The sequence below is a fragment of the Canis aureus genome, chromosome 1 (genome assembly GCF_053574225.1).
Source record: "Canis aureus isolate CA01 chromosome 1, VMU_Caureus_v.1.0, whole genome shotgun sequence".
In the NCBI taxonomy this organism is placed as follows: Eukaryota; Metazoa; Chordata; class Mammalia; order Carnivora; family Canidae; genus Canis; species Canis aureus.
In genome coordinates this window covers 110517276-110543102 of record NC_135611.1, presented here as the reverse complement: position 1 = coordinate 110543102, position 25827 = coordinate 110517276, and the positions used below count along the sequence as shown (strand labels likewise).

Genomic DNA, 25827 nt, shown 5'->3' with positions numbered 1-25827 from the left:
TTTCGGATTTGAGGCCAAAGGCTGGCAATTAATGCACCTTGAAGCACCCCCTCCCGCCTTTGTGTCTGTGGTGTGGAGGATGCTGGTCTGAGAAAGATGCTGATTGGCAAAAGGTCAGAGAAGGTCATGGAGGGAGCATCCTGATTGCCCTCCAATCTTTGGTTTGATGGCCCTGACCTCCAGAGGCACATCTGTCCTTCCTGTTTGGCGATGTGGGCCAACTGAGTCCTCTTTCGTCCCTCATCGCAGCACTGTCATCGCCATACACCCCGTCCCATGCACATGCTTAAGGACACCGAATCTATGGACACATGTACACAGACCCTGACGCTCCACTTCAGTGCATGTGTCTTTATTTCTGGATGATATAAAAGAATAAACTTAAAAAACACTCCAAATCAAATACTTTAATGGCTCCCCCAAAGCAATGTGACCCCTCTTCCCACCCCGATAAATAGCGACTTTTGTCAGCCTACCCTCCCACCCCCATAACCCCCTCTGCTATAGACATACTCTGGGTATATATTACTCTACTCGGCAATAGACATCTCCCGAAAATAGAATTCCAGCCCTGCCACCCGACTCTCCCCTGGCCCCGCATCCCTGGGATTCTCCTGCCCCCTTTAGACCACCCGCCACTGCAGCACACTGGTGTCCTTGCCCCCCGTGGTCAGGGCCATGCTGTCATCCCACAAGAAGGCCACATTCGTCACATGGCTGCTGTGTCCGCCGTATTTGTGGCTGAGGGCCTGTGAGACGGAAAGAAAGAAGTGAAAGGAGGTGATCTGTCACGTTCGTTGCTGCAGCCCCTGTGCCAGGCACAGAGTAGGTGCTCAATGGATACGTCTTGTGTTAATAAGGCTCAAAGAAGCAAAGAGCTCAGAATCATAGGCTCTCAGAGCAGAGCGTCAGCGCTACTACAGACTCTGAAATTTACCAACTTTGAGGTTGAGAATAACCCTTGGGACCAAGCCACTGGCTCCTTGAATGGATGGGGAAACTGAGGCCTGAAGAGGGCTGCCTCACTCTTGCTCCCAGTGCCGTGGTATCCCCACCCTGCCGGCCCCCCAGGGAGACTCACTCGGGGCTGACAGCAGGGGTAGCTGAACAGGTGGACTTTGCCAAAGTCATCAGCTGAAGCCAGCAACTTCCCATCGTGGGAGCGGGCCACCGCATTGATGTCAGTACCATCCGCTCCCTCAGACCAGATCCCTGTGGGCAAGACGAGGGGCGGGTGGGGTGAGATGTCAGCTGGGAGCAGGGACCACTGAGGTGAGCAGGCCCCAGCCTCCCTGCCTTCCTCCTACCAGCCTGTCTCTAGCCAGGGACGAGAACTGGAATGATCTTTTATTAATGCGTAACTGATCCTGGCTCTCCAATGCTCAAAACCCTTCTGTGGCTCTAGCTGGTCTTGGGAGAAATCCCAGGCTACTGCTGCTGCTGCTTCTTTTTGAAGTTTTATTTTATATAAGTAATCTCTACGCCCCACATGGTGCTTGAACTCATGACCCTGAAATCAAGAGTCGTATGCCCTCTGACTGAGCCAGCCAGGAACCCCAGAAAGCTCAGGCTTCTTAGTATGATCCCCAGGCTCTGCACCACGCTGCTCCAGCCTCCTCCTCCCTGCAGTTCTCCTTGAATTCTGCAATGATTTAGCCCTCCTGTCTTGGATTTCTCCAAATGCCAAGTTTTATGGCACCTCCCTGCTTTTGTGGGAGACATGCTATGGTTCCCTGTGCCTAGAGACTGCTTTCCTTCCTCACTATACCTCCTCATCCTCCAGGTCCAGCTTCGACAGCCCTTCCTTCAAGTAAGCCCTCCATGATTCCCTCCTAGGCTGGGGCCAGGTGTCAGCCCAGTCCCAGCCTAGTCTACTAGGGGTTGTCTGGGGACAGGTGCATCTCCACCACTGGACTGTGAGGCTCATGATGGCAGGGCCGGAGCTGTCACGGTCACCACTGTGTGCCAGCTCTGGCCCGCTCAGGGCTGGGCACAGAGGTGCTCAGGGAAACTGTTGGCTGCACTGATGCTTGAACAAATGGGTAGCTGGGACACTGGCAGTGTGACCGTCTCTGGGCCAGGCCCACCACCTATTGGTCTCACTTCATTACAGCTCCAAGGGCCCTAAACGGTCACCTCACCCTGCCCTTCCTCTTACCCAAAAACTGCCCTTGTGTATAAAAGAGTGAATTTTTTGCCCTGGGGGTAACCAAGAGATTACAAAGGCCACCAGTCAATGATGTTTCTTGGAACTCCTGCTCTCAGTGGGACCTCCCCCATTCCAGAACTTACCGAACACACCAAACCCCAGGACACAAGTAGCTGTGGCCCACTCCACATTCCTCACAGCATCTGCACTGGTGATCTGCTTACAAGTAGCCGGGTCCCCTGGAGCAGAAAACAGGGGTGTTGAGGGTTTAGAGCAGGAAAAACTACTGACTTAACCCATCCATTTCACAGGCCAGGGACACAGAGGTCCGAGACAGGAGGCTAAGGTCCTAGGGCTCATTCCACCTCTCCTGACTTGGCTGAAGGGGTGGATCCTAGATGGTGACGACTCAAGGCCTGAGCAGGGGCATCTGCTTAGAAACCCGGACTCTACCCATTGAACCAGGAAGAGGAAGAAATCAGAAGCCAGGAGACCAATCAATCAGAACAGCCCCTGAGTACGGGAGCCAGAGGACAGAGATCTGAAAGCCCTGTTTCCCTTCCCTAGAAGTTGGGAAGTGTCTGCAAATCGCACACGTAAGTTAGGTAAGAAGTGTCTGCAAATCGCACAGGTAAGTTAGGGAGGCTGAAGGAGCACCGCCTTTGGGTTTTGGAGAACTCACAGTACAGAATCTCGTAGTCGCCGGAGTTGGTGACAAAGCAGCTACTGTCCTGGGCCCAGTCCAGGTGGGTGATAAAGCTGGAATGCCCCTGAGGGGGGAGGGGAAGGGGTGGAGTTAGAGCTGGACGGGGTGGGATGAGACCAGGAAAGGTGGAAGGCAAAATACAGAGGTAGGGTGAGAACACAAGGGGGCTAAAGGAAGGATACACAGCCTTTGGAGCATGGGGGCGGGGCCAGACTACCGGGGGCGGGGCCAGACCGTGATGGGCGGGGCCAGACAGAAAGGGCTTAGAACACAGTGGGGTTTGGAACAGGTGGGCACAGCTAGACACAGAGGGGCGGGCTTGTAACACAGGGGTTGGGGGGGTAAGGGGGGGGTGGGCAATGTGTGGGCGGGGCTAGGACGCCTGGAAGTGATCAGGGCAGAGTCAGTAGCGTTGAAGCTGTGCTCCCTTGAAGGAGAAAACTGGTTAATTCTGCAGCCCCTGGACGGGGTGGCGGCGCGGGCTGGGGGCCACTGCCCACTCACCGAGCACTTGCCCAGGCGGCTGACCTTGCGGCCGCCCTGGTCCACCGTGTACACGTACACCAAGTTGTCGTGGGAGCCCACGGTCAGGTACGCCCCGTCTGGGGGAGGGGGAGGGGGGCTATGAGGAGGCACCCAGGCTCTACCCCCTTCTCTGTCAGATTCAGCCCCCCACCCCGCTATTCCAGACTCCTCAGCTGTCCCGAGCTCCAGCCCCGCTACAGTCCTAGACCGGCCCTTAGGCCTTGCCACACAGCTCCACTCCTGCCCCCTGCTAGGAACTGAGCATCAGTTTCCAGGCCTGGTTTCTCCAAGATCGCTGGGCCCCGCCGCTTACCTGGAGAGAAGCTGACCACCGAGATCTGTTCATTGCCATCGGTGTGGATAGCCACCAGGTCATGGGTCTCTGTGTCCAGTAGGAGCCATCTTTAAGGAGAAAGCATGATTGGGGGAGGGGATGGGAGCTGATCTGGGGGGGTGGGGCAGCAATCTGTGGGGCTTAAGGGAGGGACCCCAGAAAAGATTTGGAGAGAGGGTCGGCTGGGTGGCTCCATGGTTAAGTGTCTGCCTTCAGCTCAGGACATGGTCCTGGAGTCCCCAGATAGAATCCCACATTGGGCTCCCTGCATGGAGCCTGCTTCTTCCTCTGCCTATGTCTCTGTCTCTATGTCTCTCATGAATAAATAAATAAAATCTTAAAAATGGGACGCCTGGGTGGCTCAGCGGTTGAGCGTCTACCTTTGGATCAGGGCATGATCTCAGAGTCTCGGGATTGAGTCCCACATCAGGCTCCCTTCATAGAGCCTGCTTTTCCCTCTGCCTATGTCTTTGCCACTCTGTGTGTCTCTCATGAATAAATAAATAAAATCTTTGTTTAAAAAAAAAATCTTAAACAAAAAAAAAAGATTTGGGAGAGAGATGAGGTTCCTGAGTGGCTTAGTAGGTTAAGCATCTGCCTTCGCCTCAGGTCATGACTAGGGTCCTGGGATCAAGCCCCACATCAGACTTCCCACTCAGCAGGAAGCCTGCTTCTCCATCTCCCTCTGCCAGCCTCTCCCCCTGCTTGTGCCCTCTCTGTGTCAAATAAATAAATAAAATCTTAAAAACAAACAAAAAAAAAGATTTGGGAGAGAGAGGCAGACTCCAGAGAAATGTTGAGAGAACAGTCATTGGTGAACAGTCTCTTAATCACAGATTCTGTGGGCCCTGGGGACATAGGGTAGGGGGGTGGGTGTCAAGGGACACTTCTCAGGGGAAGCAGAGAGGCCCTCCCCAAATCCCCTACTCAGCTTTACCTGCCAGTCACCGTGCCCACGGCCAGGACAGAGCCACTGGGGTGGAAGCCAGCAGAGCGGGCAGGGTCCTAAGGGAAGACAGGAAGCAGGGCTGAATTAGAAATGACAAATACCCACCATTTGCTTCAACGTGGATGGAACTGGAGGGTATTATGCTGAGTGAAATAAGTCAATCAGAGAAGGACAAACATTATATGTTCTCATTCATTTGGGGAATATAAATAATAGTGAAAGGGAATAGAGGGGAAGGGAGAAGAAATGGGTAGGAAATATCAGAGGGAGACAGAACATGGAAGACTCCTAACTCTGGGAAACAAACTAGGGGTGGTGGAAGGGGAGGGGGGCGGGGGCTGGGGGTGACTGGGTGATGGGCACTGAGGGAGGCACTTGACGGGATGAGCACTGGGTGTTATTCTGTATGTTGGCAAATTGAACACCAATAAAAAATAAATTTATTATTAAAAAAAAAAAGTAAGAAAAAAAAAAAAAAAGGAAGCAGGGCTGAGAACTGGGGTCTCCAGTCTACCTGGCCATCAATCCCGGACTTCAGAGCCAACTCAGCCTGACCCGAGGGCCCTCACCTTCCTGTGCTACCCTCTAGTAACCCGCTGCCACACACTGCAAGATGGCTTACAGGAAGTGCCCCACAAAGGCTGGTTATGAGTATAATTACACAGGATGATGGGCAAGTGATTTTACCTTTCTACATCTATTTCTAAGCAAAGCGGGATCAGTTATCCCCACTGCCCTGTGGAGGTTGTGAGAAATTAAAAGGATGAAGTGGGGTAAAGTGCTAAGCCAGTTTCTCTGTGCATGGTCAACAGACCCGAATCAGAAGAATCTAAGGGAGCTCATTACCAACTTGCAGATTTCTTGGTCCCAAACTCAGATCTCCTCCTGAATCAGACTCTGTGGACGGGGTTAAGGATTCTGTGTTTCTATCAGCTCCCAGGTGGTTCGATGCCACAATGAGGACGATGATACATGGCCCTTACAATTTCCAGACCACACCATCCCTGACTCAGAGAAGTTCAAAGGCCATTAAGCATTCCCAGATCAGAGTTAACCCTGCATTCCCGGAGCAAAGCCTCAAACAGTGGTGTGGGGGATATGCTGGACTGAGGTTCCAGTGTCCCACACTGTATAGGCAGGGGAGCCTAAAAATTACACTGCCCAGAATCCTTTGCAGCTAGGGTCCCACTGTGATTTGGGTCAGGTGATCCGTTGTGCTCTTGTGGGCTCTGGAAGACAGAAGGCAGAGGTCCTGCCCTTCTATTTCCACTCAGCATTTGGGCTCTGAAAGCAATGGCATTTGCTATGCTCCTGAGCTGTCACTGGCCTTGAAGGGTAAGAGCACAGAGTATCCAGTATCCAGTGCAAATGTAGCCAGCGGTGGGTTGCTCTAGGGCAAGCCGGTCCCTCAGAAGCCTCCACAATGATGGAGAGGTTCATGGTCTGTACTTCCCAATACGGTGGCCACTACCCACTTGTTTGAAACGTAGCTAGTGCAACTGACGGACTGAATTCCTGATTATATTTATATTTTAAAGTTAATTGATAAGCCACACTTACTGAACAGAGCAGCTACAGAGCTAGCACTCGCAGTGACCACAGTTTCCTGGATCCTGGGCTACAGCTAAGACGATGGCATTTTCTTGAACTCAGTGTTCCTGACCCCACCCTCCTGACTGGAGAGGCAGAGGCTCCCCTGGTAGATTGGTTCTGTGATGGTGCTCTGGGTCGCCTTCCAGGGGAGAACCTGCTCCCAGAACTTCTAAGTAAGTAAATCTGAAAGCACCCAACTCTCTGTATTATATCCCCTTCTTGGGGCACCTTGGGTGGCTCAGTCAGTTAAGCCTTCGGCTCAGGTCATGATCCCGGAGTCCTGGGATGGAGCCCTGCATTGGGATCCCTGCTCAGAGGTGAGCCTGCTTTTCCCTCTGCCTCTGCTTGCCACTCTCCCTGCTTGTGCTCTCTTTCTGTCAAATAAAATCTTTAAATAAAAATTAAAAAATCCCCTCTGCTTAGGGGTGCCTAGGTGGCTCAATTGGTTAAGCATCTGACTTTGGCTCAGGTCCTGATCTCAGGGTCCTGGGATAAAGAGCCCTGTGTCAGGCTCTGCCCTCAGTGGGGGAGTCTGCTTATTCCTCTGCCTTCCCCCGCCACCCCCCCACTCCTGCGCTTTTACACATGAATACTCTCTCTCTCAAATAAATACATAAAATTAAAAAAAACTGGAATGCCCCGGGTGGCTCAGCGGTTGAGGATCTTCCTTTGGCTCAGGGTGTGATCCCAGAGCCTGGGGATCGAGTCCCGCATCGGGCTCCCTGTGAGGAGCCTACTTCTCCCTCTGCCTATGTCTCTGCCTTTCTTTCTGTCTCTCATGAATAAATAAAATCTTAAAATAAAATTTTATATATATCAAAATCCCTGTCTGCTTAAAAACACCAGATGTGGTTTCCATTTGATGCACTGAGCCCTGACCCACTGAGACACACGGTTCTGTTAGACCAGGGTGCCGGGGCCCCATCCCCTTACCTCGATGATCCTGCTCCACAGGGGCTGGTGGGACTCCGCGCTCCACAGATGCACCAGCTTATCCTGCCCACATGTCACAAACTGTGCCCGGCTGGGGTGTGTGGCCAGGCCCCACAGCTCTTCCACGTGGCCCTGGCAGAAATAGGAGACAGATGTATGGAGACCGCCAATCCATGTCCATTCCCCACTAAGCCTGGTGGCAGAAAGAAGTGCTAGACCAGGGGTGCCTGGATGGCTCAGTCAGTTAAGAGTCTGCCTTCAGCTCAGGTCATGATCCTGGGGTCCTGGATCAAGCCCCACGTCAGGCTCTCTGCTCAGTGGGAAGTCTGCTTCTTCCTTTTTCTCTGCTTCCCCTCCTGTGCTTTCTCTCTCTCTCTCTCTCAAAAAAAAAAAAAAAAAAAAAAAAAAAAAAAAAGCTAGACTAGCCCCAGCAATACACTGGGGTCACAGGTGCCCCACACAGAAGATCCTTTCCCCAGAGTGTCTGGAGGAGGCTGTGACAGCAGATCCTGGCCCTGGTATATGGCTTGAGGCAAATGCTGCCCCTCCCCCCAGGCCTGTCTTCTCCAGTTGGGGGGACAAGAGACATGCCGGGTGGGGGCTCAACCCTGGCAGTCAGGTGGCTTCCAGAAGGCTGTGGGATCCCATGGAAGGTACCCGGCCTGGTCAGTCTGACCTCAGCCCCATCTTACTGACAGTCAGACGACTTCTCCCTGGATCCTCAGTTTAATCTTCTGTAAAAGGGGACTCATCACCGTATATGTTTCATGACACTGTTGTGCTCATTCGAATCATGGGTGCAAAGTGTCCGAGGCGCTCACGAAATGGAAATGGCTAACTATTATTATTAATATACACTATTAATATTAGATAACAATGAGCAGTAATAATATAATTATTGACATTAGTGTAATTTTTAATGTTAATAATAAAGCTCTAATACATTAATCTATTAATAATATAATCAATAATATGTAATATTGCTACTATGTTTAGGAGTCTCTTGGGTCCCTTCTGGCCTTGAGTCATCTAGAAAATCCCTCTAACCCTTGTTTTCCTTCACGTTCTATGGAAACCAGAGCCAGAATGAGATCTAAATGCAGGAGCAGGGATCTCAGCTAGCCTGACGGGGAAAATGCACAAAAGGATAAGTGGGGGAAGCAGAACTACTGATCAAGGAGTAATTTTGGCCAGGACTTCTGGGCCAGGCACCATTCTAAATGCTGTATATGAAAAATAGATAGATGATAGATAGATAGATAGATAGATAGATAGATAGATAGATAGATAGATAAACTATATATGAACTGACTCATGGGGTTCTTACAAACCCCCCATGAAGACAGGTTCTGTGGTTGTCTCGCTTCATGGAGGCACACAGGTGGCTCACTTGCCTCATATCACACAGCTAAACAGCAGCAGGGCTGCGATTCGACTCCAGGCAGTCCCACTCCAGAATTCCTGTTCACAACTACCATACTATTATCGTCCCCCAGTAGGGGTAGGTTGGGGTGGAGGGGTGTTAACTGGGTGTGGGATAGGGTTTGGGCACACTAGGAGGGAGGAGTCACATTTAAGCTGCAAGAAGAAAAACTGGCAGACTCCAGAGGGCCTTCTCAGATCTGTGGAGATGGCACCTGCGGGGTGTGCGGCCCAAGGCACCTGCCGCCCATGTGACCACCAGCCAGGACACTTAACCAACAGAAAGGGCTGCCACCCCTGAACAGAAGGGCAGGGGTGGCATGGTTGTGGCAGGGTCCTGGGGACCCTCTGCTGTGCCAGCTGGTAACTCGTTCGCTGCTGGAGCAAAGAGAGCCCTGGGAGGGGGTACTGGGACAGGGGTGGGTTTCTTGGGTGGGTGCAGGTAAAGGGGAGCTGAGTGGGGTTTGGCAGGCCAGAGGAAAAGGGATGGGGCAGGAAGGTGGGGTGAAATAGAATTGGGAAGAGAGATGGGAAGATCCGAGGAGGAGGACAGATGTAGGAGGAGCACTCACCTGGACAAGCAGTGAGAAGCCCGTGTGGACAGAGCCCTGTAGGATGGAGTTGCGGGTAGTGCCCACATACAGGGTGTCCCCCCGGCCCTCCGCCACGGTGCGCACTGGGCCGAAGTCCTCTGGGACCTGAGGGTGGAGGGGGTGGGGGTAGATGAGTGTAGGACCATGCAGGGAAGGGGTGAGGGGAGACCAGCCGGAGAGGAGGGTCTATTCAGAGCCTTGGTGGGGTAGGAGATCCCCTCACCTTCTTAGGAGCCTCTCCCCACTCCTCACCTCCACCTCCTGCAGCTTGCTGTAGTCGGAACCCCAGAGGACCACTCGACGATCACGGCCTCCTCCGGACACCAGCGTCCCGTCCCGCAGGGCGCAGAGCCCAAACACACCACCATCATGGGCGCCCAGCACCGCCTGTGTGATGCGGTTCCCACCTGTGAGGGTGAAGAGGGGGGGCCAGGGGCAGGGATAAGCATGGGAAGGCTGTCCCTGTATTGACCCCTGAAAGCACCTAGAATGCCCAATCCTACATTCAGCTAGTCACTCACTCACTACCTATCTATTCTAATATCTTATCATTCATCCATTAAACCATCTGAACTAATGTCTACCCATCTATCCTTCCACTTTTGATCCATCCACCCCCTCATCCACCCATCCATTCCTCTACCCATCCGTCTGTCTACTGACCCAACCACCCATTCATCCACCTCTCATCCATCCATTCCCCTTTCATCCAACTATCATCCACCTGCCAATCCATCCTTCTATCCAAACATCCGCCCATTTGCCTTCCAGCCCATCTACCCATTTCCCCATATATCCACTCATCTGTCCATTTGACCATCCACTCATTCATCCATTAATCCACTCAATCAACAATTATTTAACTTGAATTTACTCTGGGCCCAGCTTCAGGCTGGGGACACAGTGGTGACCAAGATGATGTCAGATCTTGCTGTTACGGGGCTCAGAGTCCAATTTCAGAGACAGATCTAGTACTAGTCAGTGGCAACCCAAGGTAGTTGAGGCTAGGATGGGGGGAAACCCAGGGGACTGTGGGATCCCAGAGAGGATACCCAGCCTGGTGGTTGAAGAAGGCTCCCTGGAGGAGAAGATGGCTGAGCAAGGATCTGAAGGATGAGTAGGAGTCGGCTAGGACAACAGAGGGTGGAAAAGCACTATGGGCAGAAGGAACAATGTGCACAAAGGGAAGAGAGGAGGAGAGAGCATGCACTGTTTAGGGAACCATAAAAAACCTGGTCTGGGGCACCCAGGTGGCACAGTTGGTTGAGCGTCTGACTCTTGGTTTCGGCTCAGATCATGATCTCAGGGTCATAAGATTGAGCCTAGAGCCCCAACTAGGGCTCAGTGCTCAGTGCAGTCTACTTAGGATCCTTTCCCTCTTCCCCCCCTCTCCCACTTGTACACACGCATGCGCACACTCTCACTCTCAAATAAATAAAATCTTAAAAAAAAAAAAATCAGGTGTGATTACATGTAACATACGAGGGGCAAGGGAAGGTACGGCCAGACCACACAGGGTCTCAGAGGACTCAGTGAGGAACCTGGACCTTGTTTGGAGGGAACTAAGGAGCAATGGAAGAGTTTGGTGGAAGAATGGGGTCAGATTTACACTTGGTTGAGAAGAAAGGGAATTCCAGGAGGCAAGACTGAAGACCAGGGACCAGGGAAGAGGCTGGGGCAGCGATTCAGAGGGACAGTCCTCTTCAGTGCCCATCTTTCAACTTAGATGTGGTATCACGGGTACATATACCATCCTGTCCTCTTATCTCTCCACCACCCCGCAGTCCCATGGGACGGACTCTGTGGTGGGTCTGGGGATACAGAAATTAATCAGACCCAGTCTCTCCCCTTGGAGAGCTCATAGCCTGCTGGGAAAGACACACTGCCAACTGTTCAGAGCTTATTCTCAGCTGTCTAAGCTCAAGGGAAGCTCCAAACAGCACTGTAATGGAGGTAGTGGTATTACACCCATATTACTGATAGGACAACTGAGTCTCCATCATAAAGCAACACCTGACTCAGGCCTGTCTCCCATATACTCATGTGCGGTGGGGCAGGGTGCCTGGCTTGGTCATTTGCTGGGTCATTCCCTTTCTCTAAGCCTATGGTTTTTCTTTTTCTTTGTTTTGTTTTCAAGATTTTTTTTTAACATTTTTCTTTCTTTATTCATGAGAGACACAGAGAGGCAGAGACATAGGCAGAGGGAGAAGCAGGCTTCCTGCAGGGAGCCCAGTGCAGGACTTGATCCCAGGACCCTGGGATCACGCCCTGAGCTGAAGACAGATGCTCAACCACTGAGCCACCCAGGTGCCCCAAGATTTTTTTTTTTTAAGTAATCTCTCCACCCAACATGGGTCTACAACTCACAACCCTGAGATCAGGAGTCACACGCTTTACTGACTGAGCCAGCCAGGCGCTCCAGGAGCCAATGGTTTTTCATCTGTGCAGCCTTGAATAAGGAGCATCATGTATGTGAAAGCAAACGTACCCAGGCCAAAAAACTCACTGATTGGTTCATGCCATCCATCTGCTGGGACAAGCCATTCATTTCTTCCTTCACAATTCATGCAAAGGCTGGGGCAAGCTTTCATTCACCCCATTAGCCTTTGCTGGGCCAACACACCAACCCATCGGTTGGGACAACAATTCATTCATTTACTTGTTCATTCACCTCATCACTCGCCATTAAGGAGGACAGTGGAAGACACTTAATCTTCCACTCATTGGGTAGAACATCCCTTCATTCACTCCCTTATTCTTCGTTCACAGCTCTGGGACAAACCACCTCTCCACACACCCATCCACACACCTATCCGTCCATTCACTTGCATCTGGGTTAACCAGCTCATTCGTTTATAATTCAAACTTGCTCCCTGCCATGGGATTTGCAGAAGACAAGGCTGGGGAGTAAGTCAAGAGCTCGTGGAGATGGGGACAGGGAAGCTGGGCCTCGACTGGGGGTGGGAATTAGGCAAGTGAAGATTCGGCCTGGGTTATCTTACGTTCCACACAAGCTAGGACAGAGGGAGGCTGAGCCAAAGGGAGTTAGGGAGGACTGGACCACACAGGTGGGGTGACACTGACCTTTGCCCCAAACATAGAGGTTCCCCCCAGAGTCCCCGGTGACCACATCGCCACCCTCCAGAAAGGTCACACACAGCACATACTTCGGTTTCTCGTGTTTCTAGGGTGGAGGAAGAGGGGAAGGTGTCAGAAGGCTGCTGAAGCAGACAGCTTCCCAGAGCTCACTTGCCATCCAGGACCCTGGTCCTGGGGACATCCCTCCATGCTTTTGGGGGTGAGACCCAGTGTGGAGCATCCTGCCTCCAGCCTGCCTGCATGGATTGCTCCATGGTCTAGAGCTTCTGACCACTTCGTCTCCCTTGCCCAACCTTGGGCCCACTTCCTGCCTCTTCTCTGACTTTTCTTCTATCCTCTCTCTGTCCCTGGGTCTCCCCCTCTGTCCATCCCCAGGTCTCCCTCCTCTGTTCCCAGGGTCCCCCGTCTGTCCCAGGTCTCCCCCTCTTTCTGTCCCTGGCTTCCCCGCTCCACCCCTGCGCCTCTCTCTACCTCACCCCACCTTCCCTCTCCTCAATCTCTCTGTTTCATCAGTGCCTCAGGGCCCCAGTTCTTACCAAAGGCAGGCCAGCCCTGTCGGAGGTGCCCCTGCATCTTCCTTTCCAGGCCCCCTACTTCCTACTCAGCATCTCTCTGTCTGGGTACATATCTCGGTCGGCCAGTCAGCCTCTGACCTCTGTGTTTTTCCATATTCTCAGCAAGCACAGCACTGCTTAATGAGCATTTACTACCTGTCAGGAGCTGCTATACTCTTTACCCCATTGAATCCTTACAACTTTAGAGTTAAGGAGGATTATCTTCCCGGTATGGATAAGGAAATTGAGGTAACATCTCATCATCCCCATAATCTCCAGCCTCTGGGACCCTCGTTTTGTTGTCTACCTGGGTGTCTCTGCCTGCCTCTCTCAGGGTCAGCCCATCCCCACACCCCTGGCACTCACCTCAAAGAGGCCCTGCCGTTTGCTCAGGCTGCCCCCCTCCAGACTCCAGAAGTAGATGTGGGATTTCCCGCAGGTGATGAGCAGGGTGGGGTCTGTGGGGTGGAAGGTGGCCACCAGCACAGCCTCGTTGGAGCACTTTGGGGAGTGGGGGAGATTCTGAATGAGGACCTCAAAGCCACCAGGGCCACCCCACGTAGGACTGCCCTATATAGCTGCATGGGTTACGCACTCCACAACCTTATATTTAGTATAAGGCAAACTAAAGTACAGGAGGCAGGGCCAGCCAGTAAAGTGTTATTGCCATCTTCATCAATATAAAAGCAGACCTTGGAGAGCCCCGACTCTCCATCAAGTGCTGTGCTAAGCACTTTATCCATTAATTCCTGTAATCCTCACAGCACCCTGTGAGGTAAGGCTCATTAGTGCCCTCCATTACCAATGAAGATGTGAGGCTCAAAGAGAGGAAGTCTCTTGCCTTAGGCCATGCAGCCAGGTAAGAAAGAGTCAAATCCAGAATCAACTCACATAGATCTGATTCCAGAGCCTGGCTTCTCAATCACTGAGTCTCTATCCCCGAACTGTGGGCCCCAACCAGCACCTAGATCTCCTGCCCCATAACAAAAATAGGCACATGACCTTGGGCAAGTAGCTGTCCCCTCTACCATGCTTCATACTCAGCTAGAAGTCAGGCCACCACCAGAGATCCAAGTCAATGTCCTGGACATTGCAAGGCTCCGGTCAGTAGCTGCCTCGTATGGACCTTTTTGGTAGGCCTGGTTCAGCCACCTCATATCACAACATCAAAGTCAGGGCCCTGCTAGGAAGATCTTACCATTATCCCCATTTTACAGATGAGGCAATCAAGGTTCAGAAAGGTAAGCCTCTTGCCTGAAGTCACACAGCTACCACATGGTAAAGCTTGGACGTAAACATGAGTCTATCCGATTCCAGACTCCTAACTGCTGAGATCCAGCCAGTCCCACAGAGGCACCCCAAGGAGAGAGGATGAGAACAATCATCCCACCTTGCCATCCACCACCTTGGCCTCCTTGGCCCAGTCCCACACAGAGAGCATGTGATCGTTGGATTCGTCCACTGCACACAGCAGGTTGCCCCCATTCTAGAAAGGGGAGAGAGGTGGCAGGGGGTGGGGGTGGGAGGAGGGCGGAGAAGGTGGGTCAGGATCCATCCCAACACTTTGCCCACAGAAGCATTCCCCACTCAGGCTTGTTTTAAGATTTTCAAAGCTCCTGGCCCACGATATATGAAACACATTCAAATACTCTCCCTATCCAGCAGCCAGACACACATCTTAAAGGGTTTCTATAATTTTCCCTTTTGAAATGACTTGCTCCCGAAGAAATTAATCTCATTTGCCCTCAGCTACTTTTTCTCTGCAGCCACCACATGGTCAGGAATCCTGAAACCATTTAATCTGCCCTCTTAGATGGCATGATTTTTATGTACATGAATTTCAACAATCAAGTTGGTAAAATATTGGGTATTTATACTTTTGATTGAACAGGTTTTGATTTTGTAGGGCTCCCTGCCCCACCCCCATATACACACCGTGTGACAACAAACTAGCTTTTCTCCCCTCACAGCCAGTGCTCTCAAAGCACTCCTGAGGCCTCAGAAAACTTCTGAGGCTCTAATCCAAGTGTTTCTTACACAATCGGTGGGAGGACCAGTTGTTTTTTATTCCTCAATCCATTGCATGTCAATACTTAGGTAAACTACATTTTGATAAAAATGTAAAATATGATGAAAAAGCCCACCGATCTCAGACTTGGATGTTGTGGGAAATATCAAATTGCTCTACAAATTCCTAAAGGCTTACTCTCCATTTCTGTGCTTATCTCACCCAGACCTGCCAACGCCCATCCTGCCAACATCCACCCAGGCCGCCCACAGGGAACCACGCTGGCCCTACACACTGGCTCACAATGCCTAAGGGATAAGGACCTTTCAAGAATGAAAGTTGGTGCCAAAAATAATGCCACGAGCATGAGCATGAGCATGGGCTGATCAAAGGATTGCTGAGGAGTTCGTCTGGGGACGATCAGGACATGTGAGTCCCCCTCACATGGGCTAAGAGCATCCCCGTGAGGTCACAAAGATAGGCGCTAACTCCTGACTCTGGAGGTGGGGGGCAGTCGAAGGGTGGCGCAGGACTCACAGATTTGGAAAAGCCTACACAGCACACAGCTCTGTCAAACACCCCCAGGCCCAGCACATGTAAGGTGGAGAGGGAGACTGAGTCCCAAATGCGCACGTGTGGTGGTAGTGGCTGCAAGGAAGAAAGAGGCCTGTTACCTGGGGGGGGCCCAGCTGTCTGCCCCCACCCCCACCCCGCCCGAGTCTCCAAGTCCTGCCCCCTCCAGTCTGTTACCTTCCCCTCTTTAGTGGTGCCTGCCACCTGCCCGGTGGCAATGGTGACCATATCAGGGTGGACAGCCAGGCTGAGAGAGAGGACAGATGGACAGGGCTCAGTGGGAGGGAGCGGGCTCACGGCGGGCCCTGGACACCCCTCCCGTGGCAGGCTGAAGTCACAGGGCCTGGGCTATTCATTCCACAAGTTGGCTGAGTGATAAACATCTATTTTGTCTTTCCGGAAGGGTAAGGGAGGAGGGGGGCACTCTCTGGGTACTCAGCCTCAGAAGCAAGCCTGGGGTCTCTAACTCAAATGCCTGCCAGGCTCAGGCCTGCACCCAAATGGTGGCCAGGAGAGCGCCCCCACTTATAGGGGCTCTCTCTACCTGGCTCCAACATGCTGTGGGATTGTCTGGGGGCACCACCTAGGAGGTTTCGAAAGAAGTGCAACATCCAGGCATCTGAGGGAACTTACTGACCTTTAAGATACTGATAATCAATCCACATTTTTTCCCCCTGAGTTCAGCCTGTCGGCCCAGCAAAGTCCTGGCCCCTCCCCCCACGCCCCCACCGCCCCTCCCAGGTCTTACCATTTGATGTCATCGTTGTGTCCCAGGTAGTGCCGCTGCCTCTGCTCCTCCACACTGTACAGCACGGCCACGGAGGCCACGAAGTACACGATCTCCCCGGTAGGCAGCAGGTAAAGGTTGGCCCGACAGTCCCGGCCGCGGTAGCCATAGCTGGAGATGCCCAGGGGCCGGTCAAGGAGCCTGTTTATCATTCCACATGTGCACTGACTACCAGGGAGCACCCACTTGGGTTAGGTTTTCCTGCTTCTACTAAGACCCTCTCCCCCGCCGGGGGTACACCACCCCCAACACTAGGTCTACCAAAATATTAACCCTCCCAACCTATGAATATGACCTTACTTGGAAAAGGGAGTCTTTACAGATGTAATTAAGGATCTCAGGATGAGATTATCCTGGATTATCTGGGTGGGCCCTAAATCCAAAGACAGTGCCCTTCTAAGAATCAGAGAGGAAAAGCCGAGAACAGGCCGGGGGATGTAAGGGGGTGGGATGGGACCCACAGGAAAATCAGAGTCTGCAGTGCTGTGCAGTGGCTACAGGCCAAAGAGCCCCAAGCGCTGCTGGCAGCCACCAAAAGCTAGAAGACAGACATGGGACAAATTCTCCCCCAGAGCCTCTGGTGGGACTGTGACCCTCCTGGCACCTTGATTTTGGATTTCTGGCCCCCAAAACTGGGAGAAAAACTTTTTCTGTTTTAAGCCACCAAGTTGTGGTACTTTGTTACAGCAGCCACAGAACATGGATATAACCTCCCCCTCCCAGCCTTTCTCCAGAAGGATCCTGTTAAGACCTGTGAACACTAAGTTAGCTCACATCTGCTCCAACCTTCCCATGGGTCCCAACTAACTCAGGGCAAAAGTCAAAATCCTTACGAAAGCCCAGGCACGAGGCCTGGTCTGATCTGGGCTGATTCCTCATTCCTCAGTCTGGTTCCACTCACACTGGCCTCCCTCTCTGTTCTCACCTCAGGGCCTTTGCACTTGCTGTTCCTTCTACCTGAGTACTCCTCTCCTTCATCTCTCCATGGCTCCCTCACCTTCTTCAAGTCTCTGCTCTACTGCCAGCTCCTCAGAGAGGCCTTTCCTACCCATACTATTTAAAACTGCAAACTCATGGACCCTCACTGCCTCCACTCCCTTCTCCCACTCATATTTCTGTAGTACACTCATTGGAATCCCACCCAGCTTAACTGTCTCCCCAACTAGAGTATCTGCTCCAGGACAGCAGGAATCTTTGTCGGTTTTGTTCACTGCTATTTCCCTTGTGCCCAGATCAGAACAGACATAAGAATTCAGTATTGAGAAAGGAATGACTGACACTCCTCTGTTCAGAACTTTCTATGGCTCCCCCCATCTTGGCCTGGCTGGTCCCTTCCTGATCTCAACAGGGCTTCTCTGATCTTGGAATTCCTCAAAATGCCAAGATCATGACTCTGGCCTTGACAATGACCTTTCCCTTTGCCTAGTACACTCTACCTGCTACTCTTCTCAGCTGTCACTTCCTCGAACACTGGCCTCATGTCACTCAGTAATTATCTGGTTAATTGGTTAACTGTCCCTATTCCCCAATGAGACTGTGAGTTCCGTGGTGGCCAAGATTGGGCTGTTTCATTCACTTCTTTAACTCCTCCTCTGGGAAGCCCTCCCTGACCCAGCTGCCCAACTGGGGTCCCCCATCCCAGCCTCACTCACGGGGGGTTGTCACTATCAAAGAGTTTGTCTCCACACTGGATGGGGAGCCCTAGGAGGGGAAGAGGTCATGGTGACTACTAAGTCCCCAGCCCTTGGCCCCAGATGTTCAGAAATTATCCAGAGGCGCCTGGGTGGCTCAGTTGGTTAAGCTTCTGCTTCTACTCAGGTCATGATCCGAGCATCCTAGGATGGAGCCCTGTATCGACCTCCCTGCTTGGCAGAAAGCCTGCTTCTCCTCCCTCTGCTGCTGCTCCTGCTTGTGCTCTCTCTCTGTCAAATAAATTAAATCTTTAAAAAAAGAAAATATCTGAATGAATGCTGACATGTGTATCTTGACCCCACAGAAAACTGCTCTACCCTGCAGTTATTTCCGAAATGGGGCGGGCATCTGAGGCCCATACTGATTTTTGCAGCCTCAGCTGATCCAGCCTGGCACAACAGCTGAGTATGCTTTGAGTCTCATGAATATTTCCAGCTGTCTCAAAGAGACCCTGGCCTCTAAGATCCCTGCCTCCTCCAGAGCAGAACCAAGGCCAAGAGAAGAGGACAGATACTGGGTCCCTAGGATGCTGATCCCTAGCCCCACTGGGCTTTTTAGAAAAAGCTTAGGCCACAGAATCAAGAGTTCTTTGCCTCAGAACACTTCTGACTCCCCAGGACAGTGCTCAGTGCCCCCTCTTGGACTGTTTTCTCATCCAGAAAGTGGTGGTCATAATTCCCAAACTGCAGGCTTCAGAGAGCTCTCAGATGCTGCTCATTGTACAAATACATTCTCAATTCTACAAGAGAAGGATCATATCATTCATCATATCTATACATAAAACACTTTAGATCAGTGCCTGGCATCTAAGTCATCAATAATGAGTAGTTACTATTTTATCAATCTCTGTTTATAAACCACATATCTTGAGCTTGGCACCCTACGCACTGTTTCATAGCCCTACGAATCTGAGATCACGAAACCCATTTTTTAGAGGACACAGCTGAGGTAGAGAGGCGAGGCAACTTGCCCAGGGTCATACAGCCAGCCAGAGGCTGGGCGGAGGTTTCAACCCATTCCTGCCAGGCTCCGAGGATAGGATTCTTCTTCGCCATTTCCAATTTCTGTTTCTTAAATACATCAAGCTCGCTGTGGCTGCAGTGCCCTTGTACCTGCCATCCCTCCGGAACATTCTTCTAGTTCTTCCTATGCTGGCTCCTAATTGTTCAATTTACGCAGCTCAAAGGCCCCCTCCTCAGAGAAACAGTGACTCCTTTCACATGACCTTGGGTTCCTGTGTTCCCAGCATTTATTACATTTTTTAAAAAGTATTTATTAAAAAAATAATAAAAAATAAAATAATAAAATAAATAAAAAAGTATATATTTATTTATTCATGAGAGACAGAGAGAGAAGCAGAGACATAGGCAGAGGGAGAAGCAGGCTCCCTGTGGGGAGCCACATGCAGGACTCAGATCCCAGGACCCCAGGATCAGGACCTGAGCTGAAGGTGGATGTTCAACCACTGAGCCACCCACTCACCCACCAGCATTCGTTACTTAACTGAAATTACCTTATTTGACCACTGGCTTCTGGTATCTTCTGCTCTCTCCCCACCCCTTCCCCGCCCCCTCCTTAGAAGGTGAGCTCAGGTTGATGGCTGCGATGTAGGAGAGTATCTGACATATGGAAGGCACTCAGCAAACATTTGCTGCTTTCCTGAATCATAAAAGGTCATTCAGCTAACCTGCTTTCCTGCTGCTTCCTCCGGACTCCAAGGTCATCCTGACCCTTCAGGCCACAGACCCCTGCCAGTCCCACCTGATTCAGAGCAAAGACCTTCCCTCCTGGAGTCTCAAACCAGAAAGACATCTGGAGATGGCCCCTCCAGACTGGGGGATGAAGGGCGGGGAAGAGATTAGGGCAAAAGGATACACCCAGTCCAGCTTGAGCCGGCTAGGAGGCAGCTCGGAGCGCGTGTCCAGGCTGTAGGTGGGCGCCATCTCATCAGGAATCAGCATGGGCACAGGGCGCCCCCTCAGGAACATTTTCACGGAGCCCTCCTCTGCCAGGACACCCCCAGAGGTCAGGCCCCTGCACCAGCCCCCATCCCTATTCCCTCTCCCCTTCAGGCTTCACTTTAAAAAAAAAAAAAAAAGGGGCGGGGAAACTGAGGCCAAGGAGGCAAAGATTCAGTAAGCCGGGTCTCCTGACCTCCAGCCATCCCCAGCCAAGCCCCTCCCCCTGTCCCTACTCACCCATGCTGAAGATAACTTCTTTGGTTTTGCTGTCAGGAAATGGGGAGAGAAAGCGCCCTAATTAGCAGGCAGGTCAGACAAAGGGGAGAAACCACTGCCCCCCCACCGCTCCCGGGTGGTCTCTGATGAATAATGGGGGCCGCGTAAGGAGCGGAGCGCTGCCTCTCTGCAGGCCGTGTGCTTTGCTCGGTTGATCTTGCAGAGCCTAAGACACAGGCCCAGAGAGGCAGTGATCGCCAAAGATCACACAGCACGAAGTGGCAGGGACGCGATCCTGGAAGACGGGAGTCACCAGGGACCCCTCCCTCCTAAGCAGCACCGCGCTCCCAGCGCTCCCCACCCCCAGTCCCACAGCGCCCCAAACTTCAAGCAGCAAGGGAAGCGGTGAAGGGGCGTGTCTCCACAGTCCCTTCGCCGGCGGAACCGGGTGATACTCGCGGGCCTGGGTCCCTGGCGGGGCCGAGGGGAGACCGGGGATCCAGGCCCCGGGAGTGCAGGGAGGAGGGGGTCTGCGAGAGGGTCTCACCCAGCTCCAAAGCTACTCATGGCGGCGGTTGGCGGAGCTTCGGGGCCGGGGGTGGAGCCGGGACGGGCTCCGCCGCTTCCGGCCCTGGGAGGCGCCTGCCCCGCCGCGCCCTGCCCCGCCCTCCGCGGCCGACCCCGGGAGCAGGCCGGTCACTCTGGGTCTCGGATCCCGGGCTGTGGGGTCCTGACACCAGGCTCTTTGGGTGGGGGGGATGGGGGAGAGTGTTGTTTGAGAACAGGGATGGGGGGCACGTCTGTCTGAGTTCAAACCCCAACTCTTCCACTTCCTAGCAGTGTGGACAAGTTGCCCAACCTCTGCCTCGGTTTCCCCGCTTTAAGAATGGGGATAACAAGAGTACCCACCTCGCGGGGTGATTGCGAGGATTACATTGGTTAATTCACGCAAAGTGCCTGGAGTGGTGCCTAGCACATAGCCACTATATGCATGTTTGCTCTTATTTGAGTGGGGTTGAAACGTGTGGTTGTGACTCAGCTCCAGCCTTAGTTCAGCCCCCAGGCCCACAGCATCGGGACTCCATCCTTAGGTTTTCACTCCTCCCAGACCTTCAGTGTGGTCCAGCTTCCAGGGAATCGACCACGCCCAACATTGTGATCACACCCACCTCCCTTTCTGATCCGTCCCCAAAGTTGACTCCTCTCTTGATAATTGACTGCTCCTCCCGGCCCTCTCCCCGCCTCGGGTCCGCCAGGCATTCTGACTACTACCTCTTTACCGGGATCCAGACCCTGGGTTGAGTCCTTTCAAAGCTTCCAGGTTGACTCCGCCTCCTGGAGTTTTGGCCACGTCCATATATGGCTCCGCCCCTCTGGCCTAGTCTCAGACTCTGCTCCACTCTCTTCTAGTATCACACATGTCACCAACTGGTATCCCGCCCGGTGATCTGCAGCCCAGGTTCTGGTTCTGCCTTGGCTAACACTCTGGCCATGCTCTCAAATCCAGATCATACCCCTCCCTCTATTCCCCTGTTCCCTGCAGATACTCCTTTGAGGCTTCTGCTCTTGGCCCCACCCCTAAGATTCAATATGGACTTTTACCTTAAGGGCCATGCCCACAAGCCTGGCTCCTCCCTGATTTCCCTAGAGACCCTAACCCCTCAAGTCTCCTAAATCCTGGCCCAGCCCCTTAAGGCTTGACCACACCCCTCAATGTTGGCTGCGCCTTCCACTTGGACCATGCTGCCTCGGGATCGGTCTCTCCAAGCCTCAGTCACTGTGCCCGCATTCTGAGCTAGATGGCCTCGCTCTAAGTCATCACCTCGTGGCTTGGGGCTTCACCCCAAATTCCCCATCCCCTCTTCCATGACCATCTGGGGTCCTGGCCGCACCCTCCGTGACGTGACCCCACCCCAGACACCTACCCTTCCTTTTTGGCGCTGCAATTACTGCTGGAAGATGTGGTGCGGCTGCGGGGGTCCTCGCGGCGCACGGAGGCGAGGCGCTCTGGTGACAGATAGCGGCGGGCGCTGCGAAGAGAGAGCACGTAGTTAGGGACGGAGCCTTGAGGTTAGCAGACCAGGGTCCGAGGCGAGCGAGACCCTCCTGGGGCTTTCCGTGGCTGGAGTTCGGGCACAGGAGTTCCCCCATCTCCCACAGGTCTTGGAGGAAGGCTAGGGACCCCGGCTTCCGTGCCTTACCTGCGCCCGGAGCTCGCCTCCTTCTTGGGGGAGGATGGAGAGGTGGCATAGCCGCCCACGCGCCGCGGGGGTCCCGCACCATTGAGGGGCGTCCTGGTGGGAAGCCCTTTCAAGAGCTGACACACTAGAGGATGGGGTTAGAGGACAGAAGGAGTGAGTATGAGGTCCAGGTCCTGACCTCTCCCCATCTCATCCCTCTGGTCCGGTAAAGATACCCGAGGCTGTGGTGCCTAAGCGTGGAGGCGCGCGGCCCTTGGGGGTTCCCCGCGCGCGCAGCGCTGCGCCCTGCTCCTCGCATGCCCGCAGGCGACGCAACGCGTCAGCCAACGCCGCCTTTAGGACCGCGAGCTCGTCTTCCTGCAGCTGCAGCCGCTGCTCCAGCGCCGACACGCGGTCGTCCACCTCCATGCCGCTCGTGCCCGACAAATTGTCATCTGGAAGGAAGGGTAGCGCGGGCTGCGGGGGCCACTCCGGAGCTCCAAGGCCCAAGGTGTTCCCCCGCGCGCCTTCCCGCCCCCCTGCCCTCCACCTTCCCGAGTTAAAGAGGGGCCAGCCACCGCCCCTTCCTCTCCCTCAACCTGCAGCTGCCTGGGACGCTGGCAGATGGGCCAGGAAGAGGGCTCCGAGGGGAAGGAAATCCCCACCGCTCTCAGACATATATGCCCCCACACTCCTCTGCCCGCCCTGGAGGTGTGACCTTTAGGGAAGTCCCTTCCTCTCTTACTTTCTAAGATTCTAACAGTCAAGAGCCTTTCGGCTCTGATTTTAAGATTCTATGACTAAGATGCTAAATATCTGTGAGTGATACCAATATTTTAGTTTTTTTTTTTTTAAGTAGGCTCCACGCCCAACGTGGGGCTTGAACTCACAACCCTGAGATCAAGAGTTGCACGCTCTACCGACTGAGCCAGCCAGGCGCCCCCATATCAATATTTTTAAAATGACACCAACTTATTCCTAGTGACACTATCGCTCTAGAATTGATTCTCAACATCCTCTGACGAATATTAATATTTTATCGCAGGTACTAACGTTCCCTTTCTGTTTCTTACGACTTTCTGAGCCAAAATGTCATGCCTGGTCCCTCCGCTTCCCATTATCTCCTCACCAAGGGGTTCGACCCCAGAGTCGGCTACAAGGACAGAGTTTCTGCGGCCCCTGGCGGTAGATTTGGGGGTTGCAGGCAGCGCATCTCAGACCCAGGAGACCCACAGGAGGGAGATGCGGGCGGGGATCTGACAACCAAACTCTCTATCCCAGCCGGAGCTTCTCCCCTGTTCCTCTTCTTTATTCCGCTTCTGTATTCCACGCCCCAGATTCTCTCTCCCTCTCCTCTCCAGCCCATGGGTGCAGCCAAAAAAACTCCTCCATCACCCCCCCACACACACACCCAATCCATTTTCCCCAAGTGGGAGGGGCTGAGGTGTCCCCCTCCTCTTTCCTTCCCAGACCACTCATACCCAGACTCATTGCTGCCAACAACCGAGGAAGACCTGGCTCCCAGCCGGGTGGAAGTAAAGGTGGTATCATTAACAAGGACTGGACGTGGAGGTCGCACCTGCCATCCCGCGTCCGTAGGCCGCCCCGCCCGCCCGCCCGCTGGACTCCGCAGTGCAGCCGGGTCCGTCCCTCCCCTCCGTCTCCCCCCCGCCCCCCCCCACCCCTAGCGGCCCAATCGCCAGCCCGGCCTCGCCCGCCCTGCCCCCCACCCAGCGCCTCTTTGGTCCGGTGCTTGGCCCTGCAGAGGAAGGTGGGGGCCTCCCGAAGTCGGAGGAAGGGAGCAGTCAGGACTTAGAACTCCGAAGGGGTCCCGTCCCGCTGGCATCACGTCTTCCAAAGGAGGAAACTAAGAATGGAGGCCGGGGGAGTGTGCAGAGACTCGCCAAAGGTCACCCAGTCACTCGATGAAGGGGCAGGAGAGCCCAATCACCTCGTTGTGCCAGGCCCCCTCTTACCTACCATTACTAATACCCCCCCCCCAAAAAAAAAAGAAGAGAGAGGGAGAGAAAAAGAGAGACCCCTTCTAACGTTATAGTGAGCAGGACGCTTCATGCAAAACACTTAGCACAGTTTCCTGGCTCATGGTACATGCTCAGTAAACCCAGAATGCAATTAACTATTCTTGTGGTACCTACTGCTCCAGGCAATTCTAGTAATGGTAGTATTATATCCATTTGAGAAGGAGGGGAGGTGGAAGGGGATTGAGGCCCAGAGGGATGAAGTTACTTGCGCTTGGACACACAGCCTTGCAGCCGCAGAACAGATCCTGGACTCAGGCTTAGGCAGCCTGCCTCTTAGAGGGGCAGAGAGGGCCAAAGTAAGCATCCTGGTCCTCTGCCAACTCCAGCGTGACCAGGGGAGTGAGCCTCCAAACTGGAGTCCCTTCTCAGGGCCCCCTGAGTGAAATGGATGTGCTTTCACCTAGGTCCTTCAAGCCCCCTCGCAGAGGGGCCACAGCTGCATTCTTGGGCCAACCCCGTCCCCCCTTAACTCAAGCCCTCTGCTCCATTCTGAGCATCCACCCACCCGCAGCCCTTTTGCCCAGAGACCAGCACTCTCTTCTCCCCTCCACCTCCACCTCTCCTCCACTTCCCCTCCACCTCCTGCTCCCCTCATCTGGGCCTGACACTCACAGTGGCCCTCAGTGGCCCTTCACGCAGAAGGAAAGGGTGTCTAGGAAGAAGGGGTGAGTCTTGATTGGGAGTGGTGGGGCCTGAGGATTTGGGGATAGAGTGGAGGCTAAATCCTCTGGTCATCCTACCTGCTCCCACACCCAGCCCACAAAACAACACCAAATGCCACCCCCCCCTAATCTGTCAGTCCCTCTGCCAGGGAGAAGGGGAAGGGTCCCAGAGGACTGGGAGGGGATAGAACAGAGTTCCTGGTCTCCAGGCCTCCACCCTCAAACCCCAAGCTCCTGAACGTTCTGTCCTCTCCTCTTCATCCAGCCACCTGGGGAGAAGGGGAGGGTGAGATGGGTGGAGAACTGGGATCAGGGCTTTGGGGATCAGGGACCTTGCTCTGGGGTCGGGGTCCTCTGTGGCGGCGGGTAAGGAAGGAGGATCTTCAGCAAGGGGAGAGGATGGAGACTTGGAAGGAGGAGGTTGGGGCAGGAAGAAATGGGTCCGGCCCTGGGCGGAGCCAGGGTCGGAACTGAGGAGGGGTCTCACCGTTGCAGTATTGAAGCAGCGAGGACGTGTCGTAGAGGCCGCAGAAGGCCGGGCCGCGCTCCGCCATCGCCCCGCCACAGCCACCGCCGGCCCCCCCAGCCCCAGCCTGGGCCCGGTCCCCCCCTCCAGGCCCTGCCTCCCGTTGCCATAGCAACGCCCTTCGTTCCAGCATCCCCGGCTCGGCCCGCCCGGCATCAGGCGGCCGGCGCCGGGCCTGGCACCGGGGTCATCCCCCAGGATGCCGGGAAAGGGGGGTCGGGACACCCCCTGCCAGGCCCCCCAACACAATCCTTGAACCGGGATTGGTCGAGCTTAGATCCCCCTAGGTACTGTCTGGTCCCGCCCACAACCGGCGCGTATTC

At 53.7% G+C, this 25827-nt stretch overlaps 1 protein-coding gene across 4 annotated transcripts; it reads right to left on the bottom strand.

Moving 5' to 3' along the window:
- Positions 1 to 336: 336 nt before the first annotated feature.
- Positions 337 to 25827, bottom strand: EML2 (EMAP like 2). 4 transcript variants are annotated; one of them, XM_077848347.1, is made up of 22 exons: positions 25466 to 25816; positions 22511 to 22729; positions 22296 to 22419; positions 22020 to 22124; positions 20116 to 20144; positions 19793 to 19922; positions 16187 to 16336; positions 15616 to 15685; positions 15403 to 15513; positions 14248 to 14343; positions 13224 to 13358; positions 12289 to 12388; positions 9457 to 9611; positions 9184 to 9309; positions 7190 to 7321; positions 4652 to 4719; positions 3694 to 3782; positions 3360 to 3457; positions 2832 to 2919; positions 2293 to 2388; positions 1082 to 1212; positions 337 to 749 (listed from the first exon to the last, which is right to left on the bottom strand). In XM_077848347.1, the coding sequence occupies exons 1-22, from the start codon at positions 25635 to 25637 to the stop codon at positions 624 to 626; spliced, it is 2550 nt and encodes an 849-aa protein (XP_077704473.1). In that variant the 5' UTR covers positions 25638 to 25816; the 3' UTR covers positions 337 to 623. The 4 variants fall into 4 exon arrangements, with proteins under 4 accessions (XP_077704473.1, XP_077704479.1, XP_077704496.1 ...); XM_077848353.1 differs by lacking the exon at positions 25466 to 25816 and adding an exon at positions 23756 to 23780; XM_077848370.1 differs by lacking the exons at positions 22020 to 22124; positions 22296 to 22419; positions 22511 to 22729; positions 25466 to 25816 and adding an exon at positions 20642 to 20756.

Excerpts from the sequence above, each read along its gene's own strand:
- EML2 (XM_077848347.1), bottom strand. The coding sequence starts at position 25,637 with ATGCTGGAACGAAGGGCGTTGCTATGGCAACGGGAGGCAGGGCCTGGA. Across the intron at positions 4,720-7,189 it reads TGTGGAGCAGGATCATCGAG|GACCCTGCCCGCTCTGCTGG; the intron begins GTAAGGGGATGG and ends GTCTTCCCTTAG. Across the intron at positions 750-1,081 it reads ACCCCTGCTGTCAGCCCCGA|GCCCTCAGCCACAAATACGG; the intron begins GTGAGTCTCCCT and ends TCCGTCTCACAG.